Source organism: Carcharodon carcharias, chromosome 13, assembly GCF_017639515.1.
Source record: "Carcharodon carcharias isolate sCarCar2 chromosome 13, sCarCar2.pri, whole genome shotgun sequence".
In the NCBI taxonomy this organism is placed as follows: domain Eukaryota; kingdom Metazoa; phylum Chordata; class Chondrichthyes; order Lamniformes; family Lamnidae; genus Carcharodon; species Carcharodon carcharias.
This window is the reverse complement of record NC_054479.1, coordinates 86596757-86610908: the sequence shown is the minus strand read 5'-3', so window position 1 is coordinate 86610908 and position 14152 is coordinate 86596757. Positions and strand designations below refer to the sequence as shown.

Sequence of the window (14152 nt, the reverse complement as noted above, 5' to 3'; positions counted from 1 at the left end):
TACCCCACCCTCCCCGGCCCCCACCCCAATCCACTCTTGTAACAAAAATCAGAACTGCGAGCAGCCATTTTTAAAGGTGGGATTTGCAGAGTCGGGAATTCTCCCGTCTCTGTGCTGGGCTTGAGCTGAGTGGTTCAATAGGCTATTTCAGAGGACAATTAAGAGTCAACCACATTGCTGTGGGTCTGGAGTCAAGTGTAGGCCAGACCAGCTAAAGATGGCAGATTTCCTTCCCTAAAGGACTTTAGTGAATCAGATGGGTTTTATGACAATCGACAATGGTTTCATGGCCGCTATTACTGAGGTTACCTTTTAATCTCATTTTATTAATTGAATTTAAATTCCACCAGCTGCCATGGTAGGATTTGATCCCCTGTCCCTTAGGCATTAGCCTGGGCCTCTGGATTACTAGCCCAGTGACATTAGCACTATGCCACCGTCTCCCCAAATTTACTTTGTCAACCCAAAATTTAAAGCCAATTCCTTTATTCCAAGGTTTCTGTGGAAAGGTGGTGAATAATTTGAAATAAATATTAAAATTTCCACAGCTCATTTCATGACCTCAGGAACTTCCAGGTGTTTTTCAATCAATGAAATACTTCTGAGGTGTAATCATGTTTGTAAATGTCGGAAATGCAGCAGCTAATTTGCATTCAGGAAGCTCTCACAGACATGTTTTAGTGATAGTGGTTGTGGAATAAATGCTGGCCAAAACAAGGGCAGAGCCCCTCGGTTCTCCTTAGAAATAGCACCATACGATCTTTTATGTTCACTTTAACATTTGAGCATTATAAATAATGGGATCTTTAGGAGTGTTTACTTCAAACTTGCATACACTAAATTATGCAAAAGATGAGAGTTTTTGAGATGCGTTAGTAAACGTTAGTATGTTAGTTGACTATTGGTTTATGTTCATTTGTCGATATTTTCTGAGAACAGACAAATGCCAAGACATACAGCGGGATTTTCCACACTCGCCCGCCACTGGGATCTTCCGATCCCGCCGCAAGTCAATGGACTTCTGGCTGTGGCGCCGCCTCACCTGCGGCGGGTCCTACCCACAACGGGGCCGGAAAATCCCCGTCATTGTGTGTTTTTAAAATTTCCTGCAATCAAATTCTTCAACTGGAATCAATTTTCACCCTCGTCAGGCCGACTGAAGCAAAACATTTTAAAAATAACTAGTAAGCAAAGGACTCAACGTTCTTACCTTTAGTTGTAATACCAGATCAATCCGATACTTCCCAAGGGGATTAATGTCGTTGAGGATCAGCGCAATAATAATATCAATCCCATTGCATTCATGGGTCGTAATGCAAGCCTGTGCAAGACAGAAATAAACATGGGTAAATGTCATTGTTCAGATTGTTTAACTCCTGAACAGAAACAGAAACAGGTATTGTAAAGAATTGTGTACCCTACAACTACGCAAATGCTGCGCATATAACATTTCACAATTTTAGTCTATGACAACTTGCGTAATCCTTTTCTACACAAGGTTCGGTGAGACGGTGAAGTGGCAGTAGTACAGAATAAGGGGTAGGAAATTGGCAGTCTGCTTTGCACTATTCCTGAATTTTTCCTTTAACCTCAGTGGCCAGTTGGTTCACTACCACCCAAAGCCAATTTCATCTGCAAGATGCATTATCCTCCATTATTTTCCAGCCATTTTACATCTCTTTAAGCCTCACATCCTGGTATCAGAACAGATAGGTTGTCCATTTTATAAGCCAAGTTAGACTCCTGTTGTTTTGTTGTATCTCCTGTACCACAGCAATTCCCATTGGCAATGCTTCCTTCTCCTACGAACTCGTCTCGCTCTGATCTACCAGTTTCATAAATGAGAAGAACACAACAAAGCGAACAAGTCAAATGAATTTGTGTGGCCGGCTGCTTCCCAGTTTTGGGCGGGTGAATACAAACTCATGGGGGTGGTGGGGTTGTGTTGTTGTGTGGAATCTGAACCTACTCAGTCTTTAAAATGGAACCTGCAGCCTGTTCTTTTATCCTTTCATGGGATGTTGGTGTCACTAGCAAGGCCAGCATTTGTTGCCCATCCCTAATTGCCCTTGAACTGAGTGGCTTCTTAGACCACTTCAGAAGGCAATGAAGGGTCAACCACATTGCTGAGAGTCTGGATTCACATGTAGGCCAGACCAGGTAAGGGCAGCAGATTTCCTTCTCTAGAGGAAACAGATGGGTTTTCACAACAAGCGATGATGGTTGTCACGGTCACCATTACTGAGACTAGCTTTCAATTCCAGATTTGTTCAATGAATTTAAATTCTACCAACTGCTGAGATGAGATTTGAACCCATGTCCCCAGAGCATTATTCTGGATTACCAGTCCAGTGACATTACCACCACGCCACCATCACTCCAAGCCTGCACTGGTCAGTATGTACAATGATCACCATTTTACCCACATACTGTAGTTCGGTGGCTAAGGTTCCCCTGGAAGCAGGTGGGTGTCTCAAATCTTATGCAAACCAGGATCCTTTTCTGGCAATGGGACTTTGGTTGGTTTCTAACTTGGGCCTGAAAGGGCACAATGCGGCCTACAGTTATTTGGTCGGTGTGGAGGGGGGGGTGCTCCAGAGAAGCTGCCATTACCCCTAGGTTTAACTATTCTGAAACTTTCCCTGCTGGCCTCCTGCCCTCCATAAACTCAACGGTCTGTACCCTAAGTTGCACAAAGGGCCGTTCACCAATCACCCCCCCTGTGCTCACTAACCTACACTGGTTCCTGGTCCAGCAACACCTTGATTCAAAAATTCTCCTGCTTGTTTTCAAATCCCTCTCTGGCCTGGCTCCTCCCCATCTCTGTAACCACCTCCAGCCCTACAACTTTCCAAGATATCTCCGCTCTTCCAATTCTGATTCGTTGTGCATCCCTGATTTTAATCACAACCTCACTGGTGACTGTATCTTCAGCTGCCTAGGCCCTAGGCTCTGAAGTGCCATGCTTAAATCTCACCGCTCCTCTCTCTTCCTTTAAGGTGCGCCTTAAAACCTAGCCCTGATCTAGCCTTTGGTTGCAGATTTTAATATCTCCTAATGTGGTTTGTGGCTAGATTCTGCTTGGTAATGCGCGTGTGAAATACCTTGGGGTGTGTTAAGGTGTGACAGGAATGTATTATTTTTGTAGGACCACAAAGAGCACGGTTCCACAAAAACGTTGCAGCCTGGACAATCCCCCCACCGCCCTCTACCTTGCCAATGTTTCCCCCCCAGAACCCCTATCCCACCATTTACCCTCTTTCCCCCTTTGCTGCTGACCACCAAACTCCAAGAGTCAGAATTTCTGCTGCTGCTCTTTAACCAGTCTTCACCCACATTCTGCCCCCACCAGTCAATCTTCGCATTCTTCATGGATAATTCCCCCATTCCCCTTGCATGCGCACAGGCTCTGTGGGTGCCTGACAACAAATTCTGCATGGTCCTTTCACTCTTCTGATTTGGCATGATGGATCATGGGAATACAGGATTGGCATCCGAACTCAGACAACAACCAACTTCTAGGCCAAGGATTTATTCCGCAAACTGAAGAGAGCATTGTGGAAAAGATGGACCACTCCAGGCTTAATCATTAGCATTTTATTTAAAGCTGCAAGGCCCCACGGAGTAACCTCTCACCATCGTGACAACTTTGGGAATCCTTGAGAAATATGTTTCTAAACTGTGTTTTGATTGGAATTGCTTGTTTTAAGGAGACTTTGAATTAGAAGTTGAGTAAGTGTTGCCCAAATCTATTTGCTCTTCTCTATTCTCTGTGCTGTTTAAAGATATAAATTGTAACTTTGGCTATTATTATATGATCCTAATAGTTACAATTAAATCATGAAAGTAACACCGGGAATTCGTCCTCTGTGTCTTTCCCCACTCAACCAGCTTCACTTGGGTGGAAGTGCAACAAATCCCTGTTGGCCCAAACTTGCGGCCGTGTTATGAGGGTGGAGTGGGAGCACCTTCGAGGAAACGAGTGTTGTACTGTTAAACTCTGACCCAAGTTGTCCATGGATTGGTTACCTGACAGAGAAACTACCATCTGGGATACAAACACGTGTGGCAATATGTTGAATTTGGATGTGATTCAACTGATGGGCACCCAGTCCTAGGATTTTACCTGATTCTCATGACAAGGCCCCTGGCAATATTCAGTCAGTGTTTCCAGTGTTTGGTTGATGAGCGAGACATTCTTCTCATTAATGTAGAGGCCCAGCAGGCCTAGCCCCCCCGTGGTGCTGCCGCAGATACAGTCCAAAAACTGAAGCGTTTCACACACCAAGTTGTAATTGGTTTTGTTGTTTTGGTGCCGAAGGAAATTCTGGAAGGACAGCAAAACATGAAATTGATCAATCGTTTTGACTTAAAGGAGCAATCCGACCCCCCTCGCACTCTTCAAAAAGGAACAGTTCTACCAGTGAGGAGTTTCTGAAAAAAAAAAACAGCTTTCTGTGTAAGGTTTGTGATGTGTTGGCTGAGGCTAAATTTCAACTAAACTTGACTCTTAATTGCCCACCGAAGTGGCCCAGCGAGTCACTGAGTTGTATCAAAGCCAATATCATTTGTTCATGAAGAAAGCTCACTGCCACCTTCACAGGGCAATAAACGTACCAGTGCCCACAATTCAGGAAGGAATCAGAAAAAGAAGTCTCTCTGTTTGAGGATGGATAAGAAACTCTATTTTGGAAAACAGCCCTTATTAAATCAGTGTTTTCAGATGTAATTTATTCTTGACTTTTCATAACAATAAAATGGTAGCTTAATAATTTATCTGAAGAGATACATGGCACAAACTGCACTTTAAATTAATAGCTGTGGTACTAAGGCTCCTTTGACAGCACCTTCCAAACCCGTGACCTCTTAACATCTAGAAGGACAAAGGCAGCAGATACATGGGAACACCACCACCTGCGAGCTCCCCCCCAAGTTGCACACCATCCTGACTTGGAAATATATCGCCGTTCCTTCACTGTCACTGGGTCAAAATCCTGGAACTCCCTCCCCAGCAGCACTTGTGGGTACACCTACACTACATGGACTTCAACGGTTCAAGATGGTGGCTCACCACCACTTTCTCAAGGGCAATTAGGGATGGGCAATAAATGCTGGCCTAGCTAGTGATGCCAACATCCTGTGAATGAATTTTTAAAAAATCTGACACACTGACACAGTAAATGCAGCTCAGCAGGAAGTTCATTCCACTATCTGATGCACCCACTGTCAGGCAGGTTTTGGGACAACTGTATCTCTCATCATACCCACAGCCTTCACACCCTACCCATAAAGTGCTTTCCTCTCCTCAGCAACTCTACTCACAACAGAGCTGGCAAGAAAGTAGGCCGAGGAGAGCCTTCACCCACTTCCCTAGAATGAATAATTAAATAAAATTCTCTCAGTTCTAAATTCAAAAGAAAAACAGAAATCGACAAGAAGCTGGGGGTTTTGCAAAGTGACAGCCAATTTCATGAATGTGCAGTTGTGTATTTATTGCAGGGTCATGATCCTGCCTAATCTAAGAGTCATTCAATTTATCGTCAGGTTGGCAATCTCACTCTGACAAGTCTTCGAGAATGGTTGGTGTGGGGATTGGAAGGCTTTGTATTGGTAAGAATGGGATTGTTCTTTTGAAGTTGAGGTCACATTGCTGGAGAGCTAGACGTCAACAGCACCAATGCAGCACCACGAGGCACCAATGCACCATCGGGAACCTCAGTCACAGCACTGCATGGAACAGAAGAGCCCCAAGAAAGGGAATGGCAACATTTCCTGCAGGCCTCAGGAGAGCTAAGAGAGAGGGACAATTTGGAGGGAGGCGAAGTTGCTAATAGGTCATCTCGCTCTGCCAAGAGAAGTTTCGACCACTTACATATGCCAGGTGGGGAAGGGGGGGAGAGGTGTGGGGAACAGTCAGGTCTGGGGAGGGAGGTTGTGGTAAGCTTCAATGCCCCATTTTCCTGGCATCCCACTGGAATTGCATCGGAATAATGGAAGAAAATCCAAAGCATTTTATTATATTTCTTTCCCTGCACCAGGAGCGTCCAGGTTTCTTGCCTCTGCACATTATACATGTTAGCTGTATATTAAGTGAGTGTTTAATTATATTATGGTGGTGGGGGACATTAACTGGGAATTCACTTGTGCTCCCATAACTAGGAACAGAGTGAAACTGCAGTTATTGGATTTTGGAGGTACATGGTTGGAATGTTTATCTCTGCAAATAAAAGCTTATAATTTGTGTAAAGGGTTGCTCCACTTCTATACTTCACCACCTGGTTTTTGGGAGTAGAATATGCTAATCGTATGTTAATTATATTGTTAAGATACATAGGTGAAGAGCATTTTTTAAGAATAAGTACTTAGAGCACTTATAAAGAGAGACTGCTAGGACCCTGGGTTAGTATGTAGGAAGCAGACATATGTAATGCTGCATTCTGTGAATAAACCTAATATGAAGAAAAGTATTAGTATCTAGTTCACACTTCAACTGGCTTGGGATAATCAGGTGCAAACATTGGGCCTCAGTTGAACTGGGGCACAAATAAAGTTTAAATAAATATTGTTGCTAATTTGCATCAATTTCAAGATGGGGTTATCAGCAGATGTTGGTGTTCTGATTTAGGATTTTATCCACCAATGATGGAGCAGCATCAAAACCAGTACTTTCCAAACCTCCAGGCCCACAGCAACTAAACAGCAAACCCAGCGAGTGAGAAAGTACAAAACAACATTAGGAACAGGAGGAGACCATTCAGCCTCTTGATCTTGTTCCTCCATTAAGTTAGATCATGGCTGACCTGCATCTCAACTCCAATTCCCCAACTATCCAACAAATGCAAATGCTGTCGACTGCATACCTGAGCTAATCGTATATTTCTTTTTCAGAATATGTATGGTGAATTGTACAGTTCTTTCTTTTTTTTTGCATAAGCCATTTTTTCAAAATGTGCCGCTTGTTCTTGAATGCACCACTTTGCTGCTGTAGTTTCTGATAACCCCTTGAAGACAGTGGTCTCACCTGAAGTTCTGAGTTATGGTTCTCACACAACAGCTGAAGGAACCTGAGGATAGGCTCCATTATAGCGACCGCAGGGCTCATAACTTCTTCATCTCTAGACTTCTCCTCGGATCCAACGCCCTCATTTCCCACAGGGACGAGATCAGCCTCAGGATCCATCTCCCTTCTGTACATGTAATAGGCCTTGTACGTGGCAACTGAAGCCTCTGCCAACTGTCCTTTCACTCCCTCCTTGAGGTGATATGATGAATCCCTCACTAAGAGAAATGACAAGATGGTTTGTTTTGTGATTGATAAGATTTACATCTACAATTTTAAAGAATGCATTATTTGCACCACATCCAAGCTCTGGTTTAGTCGATGAGCTAAGATACATATCATGAAAGCTCTGGGGCCACTTATAGGGGTCGATCTGACCTTCTTGGCGGGTGAGGGGAAAACAATCGGGGGGGTGTGTGTTGGCCATCCGTCCATTGAAGAACCCCCAGTCCGCCATCTCCCCCACCAGTGATGATGAGGCTCCCCCCCCATCAGCTAAAATGATCAGGCTGGCTAGGCCAGCCAAACATTCATCCCAGTGCAGCTCACCACATCGAGACCTCAGGATTGAGCCAGGGAGGCTGCCTGCAGAGCTCATTGCAGGTGGCGGGAATGGAGGCTGTTGTGAGGATTGTGATGTGATCTCAGAGGGTGGCCATCTCAGTAGGAGGGCTGTGGGGAGAGCGTCCCAGATTATTTTTGTGGACCGAGGAGAAGCGGTCCACTTTGGATAAAACACTGGTTCAGCCTCAACTGGAGTATTATGTCCAGCTCTGGGTGCCGCACTTTCAGAAGAATGTAAAGGCATTTGAGAGGGTGCAGAAAGGACTCTCATGTGGTTCCAGAGATGAGGAACTTCAGTTATGTAGGTAGATTGGAGAAGTTGGGACTGTTTTCCTGGGGAAAGATTACTTAAGAGGAGATTTAATGGAGTATTCAAAATCATGAGGGGTCTGGGCAGAGTAAATATGGATAAACTGCTCCCATTGGTGGAAAGATTAAGAATGAGGGGACACAGGTTTAAGGTAATTGGCAAAAACAGCAAAGACGATATGAGGAGAAACTTTTTCACACAGCGAGTGGTTGGTATCTGGAATGCACTGATGAAGAGTGTGGTGGAAGCAGGGTCAAGCGAGGTATTCAAAAGGGAATTGAACTGTTATTAGAAAAAGAAAAATGTTCAGAGTTACAGGGAGAAAGTGGGAGAATGGTTTGAGGCGAGTTGCTCATTTGGAAAGCCAGCACAGACATGATGGGCCAAATGGCCTCCCGTTGTATTGTAAAAGTTCTGTGACTTTGGTTCCATCGCTCCTGCAGCTGGTCAATGGGAGTACAGCACAGGCTCCCACCAGTTCTGAATTAAAATAGCAATCGTGATCCTCCTGGCATCAAAGCTCCACGACTTCCATATGAAAAGGGGTTTAAAACCTGAAACAGACAGGTGCTTTGGACACCCGCCAGTAAGCCTCTTCAACATAGCGACGGCTACATTGCCATTGGTAACAGGACAGTTAGGCTAAAAATCCCATTTCAAGCTGTTAGCACACTATTAATACCTAGAAAAAGCAGTGGGAATAAACACCATAAAGAATAAAGCCCTGCTCCCATGACTTTGCATTTAGAGTCTTCTGAGTAGAATCATTGAATGGTTACAGCATTCGGCCCCTTGTTTCTGTGCCAGCTCTCTACAAGAGCAAATCACTTAGTCCCCCTCCCCCACCTTTTCCTCACAGCCCTGCAAATCTTCCCTCCTCAGATAATTTTCCAATTCATTTTGAAAGCTGCAATTGAATCTGCCTCCACCACACTCTCAGGCAGTGTATTCCAGATCCTAACCACCAGCTGCATAGAGAAGCTTTTCCTCATACCATCTGTGCTTTGCTTCCTCCAATCACCTTAAATTGGTGTCCTCTGCTTCTTGATCCTTCCATCAATGGGAACAGCTTTTCCCCCCATCTACTTAGTCTAGATGGCTCATGATTTTTAACACGTCAATCAAACCTCCTCTCAACCTTCTCTTCTCCAGGGAGAACAGCCCCATCTTCTCCAATTTAGCCCAAGTCACTGATACTAAGCTATTTCGAGTCCTGATTTCGGATTCATCCCGCAAAGCAGCAGCAGGGCTAAAGAAGAAAAAAATAGTTCTTTCCAAACCTCGGAAGCCATGAAATTGAAACAAGGATCAATCAGGAAATAAGTAACATGGGAAAGAACTGAAGCAACTGGGCTTTGAGGCCTTGATGAACTGGCTCATTACTCACTGTTGCCCCAGTAGAGAGGGAAAGGGTGCCACAACTTTATGATCATGATTTTTTTGAATATGCAGTACCAGATTATACTATTAACATTTCCCCCTTTTATAGTTTTGATGTTATTTAAGTATGTGTTTGATAATTTTATTCTCCTTACTTTCAAGATTAAAACGATAGCAACATTCCTGAGAAAAAGATCTGCTTCACAATTTTTTTTAAAAAGGAGCTTTTAAAAAAGAGAATAGCTGAAGTAAATGTTGGTCTCTTAGAGACAGCAACAGGAGAAATTATCAAGGGGAATGAGGCAGAGACATTGAACAAATATTTTGTGTCTGTCTCCACAATTGAAAACACAAACTATGTACCAGAAATAGAGTAACCAAGGCGACAGTAAGAATGAGGAAGTTAAAGTAATTAATATCAGCAGAGAAAAAGTATTGGAGAAACGCAAGTAACTAAAAGCTAACAAATCTCCAGGACTTGATAGCCCACATCCCAAATATCCTATGGTTCCAAAAGAGATAGCTACAGAGATAGTGGCTATGCCGGTTATGATTTTCCAAAATTCCCCAGATTCTGGAATGTTCCCAGTGGATTGGAAATTGGAAAACATAACATTAATGTTCAAGGAGGACAGAGGAAATAGCGGACTGCAGGCCAGTGAGCCTGACATGAGTCTTTGGGAAAATGCTGGAATCTATTATTAAAGCACATGGAAAATGATTGTACGATCGAGCAAAGTCAACATGGTTTTATGAAAGGAAAATCGTGTTTGACAAATTTATTCGTGTTTTTTTTGAGGATGTAACTAGTAAGGTACATAAAAGGGAACCAGTGGGTGTTTATACTTGAATTTCCAAAAGACATTCAATGAGGTGCCACACAAAAAGTTAGTATGCAAGATAATGGCTCGAGTAGAGATAAACAGGGCATTTTCCAAGTTGGCAGGCTGTGACCAGCAGAGTGCCGCAAGGATCAGTGCTGGGGCCTTAGCTATTAACAATTACTATTAATTAGACTTACAAATAACTTAGATGAAGAGGCCGAATAATCTACCTAAGGTTTCTGATGATACAAGCTGAGGAGTGGTATTGTAAGTTGGGAGGAAGACAGAAAGAGACAGCAAAAAGATATGGACAGGTTAAGTGAGTGGGTAACAAGGTGGCAGATGGAATTTAATGTGGGGAAGTGTGAGGTTATTCACTTTGGTAGTAAGAATAGAAAAGCAGATGTTTTTTAAAAAAGGCAAGAAACTTGTAAATGTTAATATTTGGAGAGTCTTGGTGTAGGCGTATAAGGAACACAAATTTAGCATATAGATACAGCAAGCAATTAGGAAGGCAACTGGCATGTTGGCCTTTATTGTAAGGGCACTGGAGTACAGGAATAAAGAAGTCTTGCTGCAATTGTACAGGACTTTGGTGAGACCACAGTTGGAATACTGTGCACAGTTTTGGTCTCCATTTTTAAAGAAGAATATATTTGCATTGGAGGCAGTTCAACGAACATTCACTAAATTGGTCCCTTGGGTGAGAGGAAGGTCCTATGATGAGAGGATGAGGAAAATGGGGCTATGTTCTCTAGAGTTTAGAAGAATGAGAGATGATCTCATTGTAACATACAAAATTCTGAAGGGGCTTGACAGGGTAGACACAGAGGTCTGAGCTGAGGTAGCTAGAAAACAGGGACACAGTCTCAGGATAAAGGGACAATCATTTACGACTGAGATGAGAAGAGATTTCTTCATTCAAAGGCTTGAGAATCTTTGTGATACTCTACCTTAGAGGGTTTTGAATGCTTAATTGTTGAGTATATTTAAGGCTGAGATAGAGAGATTTTCACCCTCTCGGGGAATCATGGGATGGGGGAGTGGGCGGAAAAATGGAGTTGAGGCAGAAAATCAGCCACGATCATATTGAATGGTCTCCTCCTGCTCCTATTTCTTATATTCTTAAGAAGTGCAGGGGAATCACATTACAACAGTGACTACACTTCAAAAGTATTTAATTGGTTATTAAAGCACATTGGGACATCTTATGATGATGAAAAGTGTGAGAAATGCAAGTTCTTTTTTCCTATCGAGGTGCCAAGGAAGACTAGGCACTTCCACAATGGCTGAGGATGAAAGTACCGCCATGCTGTCCCACATCTAACGAGTCATTTCCAGACCTGATTGGGTAGGAGGATGGACACAAACCAACTGTTTCCATCCCACAAAGGGAGAGAAAGAAAAATATCTTAGTGGGAGAAAATTGCAAGAGGAACAAAATAACAGTTACAGTGATAGATTGTAGGTGCAACCAAGAGGATTTGACTTTGAAGTGAAAGGAAAAAAATCAAACTTCTACGAGGTTGCAAGTTAGTTGTTGTCCATTTGAAAGACCTTTCATGATGGCCCAAAAGCACTTTGAAGCCAACGAAGTACTTTTGAAGTGTAGTCTCTGCTGTAATGCTAGGAAATGCAAGGCAATTTGTGCACAGCAAGATCCCACAAACAATGAGTTAATGACCAACTAATCTGTTTTGGTGATGTTGATGGGCAGATAAATTTTAGCCAGGACACCATAGAGAACTTTGCTCCTCGTCCCCAAATAGTGACATGGCATCTTTTACATTTGCCTGAGAGGGCATATTTTCTCTTAGTGTTTCATCCAAAAAACAGGCCATAAAATTGAGACTTAGGTGAAACTCTCTTGCGGTAATCAATCCTGTAGGACCAGCCTACAGTTGCCCCTCACATCATCCAAGTGTTAGCATTGTGAGAAGCACCTCCTAAACGCAACAATTTGCCCCTGACTAGTTTCAATCTGTTCCCCTTCATGGTTTTAATTCAGTTACCTCTTCTTCTGTTGACAGGTGTCACCACATCATAGTCATCATCCTTCTTTTTGCTGCTCAGGTCATGTGTGTTGACCGATACTGTTGCCCTTATTTCTTGTTGTGCCAGTTTCATGCGATCATACAAGACTTTGAAGAACTTCTCGGACTTCTTCAGCTCGTTAAGTTGATGGTGAAACGAACGCTGAGATTTGATAACAGATTGATTAACACGATGGGGTTTGGGGAGGGGTGGGGGGTGGGGGATGCGGTTTGGCTCAAAGTTCTGAGGACTCGGGTTTGTTGCCTTACCTGGATCTGGGTGTTCCCTCCTTCTAACAAAGCAATGCCGAGCATGATGCTCTCTTCAAAGATCCTGGAATTTTTAGTGTTTGTGATGAGGTCGGTGACCAATTCAGAAGCCCCTGCTCTGTCAAGGTGGCACTGAATCTCAAATACAGAGACTCCACACTTGTCTGAATCAGGTGAAGAGCCACCTACAAAAAAACATAATTAAACACTTTAGTTGGAGGCTTAATTTTCAGTTTACCAGAACCGTTACAGTGCAGGTGGTAGCCTTTCAGCCTGTTGTATCTGTGTTGGCTCTTTGTAGGAACAAACTTACTTAGTGTCACTTCCCTGTCTTCTCCCTGTAGCCCTGCATATTAACTATTTTGGTACCTATTGCAACAAATAAAAGGTCTATTCCTGCTCAGGTTGAACACTATATGAGAAATGCTCATTGCTTTTTTTAACATTGCAACAGACAGAACTTGGATCTCTTCCCACTCCTCAATGGAAAGGGCTGACACATAACGCACCCCTAAGTCTCCTAGGCTGTGCTGTCTGAATTCACTAACAGGACAATAACAACTACTCATTTGACTGTTAAGTTTTCTTCCCACTCCAAGTCTTTCTGCTGCTTTTAACCTGCAGTTTCCAAATCCAACCCAGGCCTCAGAATTTGAAGACAGCTACAGTAGCACACTCACCTTGAGTAAGAGAGTTGTGGGTTAAAGTCCCACTTCACGGACTTCAGCACACAATCTACGCTGATGCTGTATGTTATGAAAATATAATTTTCAATATATTATTGTGATTTATTGTAAAGGTAGGTTAATAGTGGGGTTTGGATATTTTCTCTGTGTATGTGCGTGTGTTGGGGGGATTTAATTGAATTTGAGACAGCTGGTCTGGAGGCTTTGAGTTATCAACAAGAAGCTAGGTTTGAAATGCTAAATACGTAAACATGGCTGAAGTTTTAGAATGTGAGGTGTAAGGAAAATTTGCATTTTTAGATAAACCAGAGTAGTTTGAATTTCAAAGAGATGGTAAGATATTACACCAAGGAAGAAAAAGCTAAGTCAAACAGTGTGTTTCTTTTTCCCCAAAGGTTACTGATAAAATTAGTACTATGAAAGCTTTATATTATGAGAAAAGTAAAGTTGCAAGAACATATGGAAACAATGGAATTTGCATTAAAAAGGGAGAAACATGTATAAAGGAGATGGGGTTGTGTGTAAGGAAAAAGTTAGTCTAAGATCTAACACAAGTATGAAAAGCCTCCAGCCTCTATGCATCAAGTTGCTGCCTACAGGAACCAAAGCTGAGAAAACACACTGTGAATTCTCCTATCCAGGTATCGTGTTGCTTTGCCTAGGTCTGTTTAAATCTATTTGTTTTTACTGTTGCCTTAATGGAGGTGTAATGAGCAGGCAGATTAATTTGGGGTTTTAGGAGTTATTATAGAAGTAATTTGTAGTCCTCTGTATGTGCTTGAAATCTTTTCTTTTGTTAATAAATGTTTAATTTTAATTTTCTAAAAACCTCTGAAGTCATGGTAGTTCAGGGCACACATCTCGAAATAAAATACGAATTGCAAAGCAATTGTGACCATATGATCAAGTTTCCCTGGTGGATTTGATCCGCCTGGCACACATCATGTGCCACTGCTTTACAGTACAGAGGGAATGCTGCACTATCAGAGCTGCTGCCTTTCAGATGAGACCTTAAACGGAGGCTC

At 42.8% G+C, this 14152-nt stretch overlaps 1 protein-coding gene across 3 annotated transcripts in view; it reads right to left on the bottom strand.

Moving 5' to 3' along the window:
- Positions 1-14152, bottom strand: part of itpr2 (inositol 1,4,5-trisphosphate receptor, type 2) — a 472778-nt gene that overhangs the window by 289939 nt on the left and 168687 nt on the right. For all 3 annotated transcript variants that reach the window (XM_041202236.1, XM_041202237.1, XM_041202238.1), the window contains exons 38-42: positions 12442-12626; positions 12151-12334; positions 7022-7278; positions 4127-4327; positions 1211-1321 (exon numbers count right to left, since the gene is read on the bottom strand). In XM_041202236.1, coding sequence (XP_041058170.1) covers positions 1211-1321; positions 4127-4327; positions 7022-7278; positions 12151-12334; positions 12442-12626 — 938 coding nt within the window. The remainder of the gene's footprint in view (positions 1-1210; positions 1322-4126; positions 4328-7021; positions 7279-12150; positions 12335-12441; positions 12627-14152) is intronic.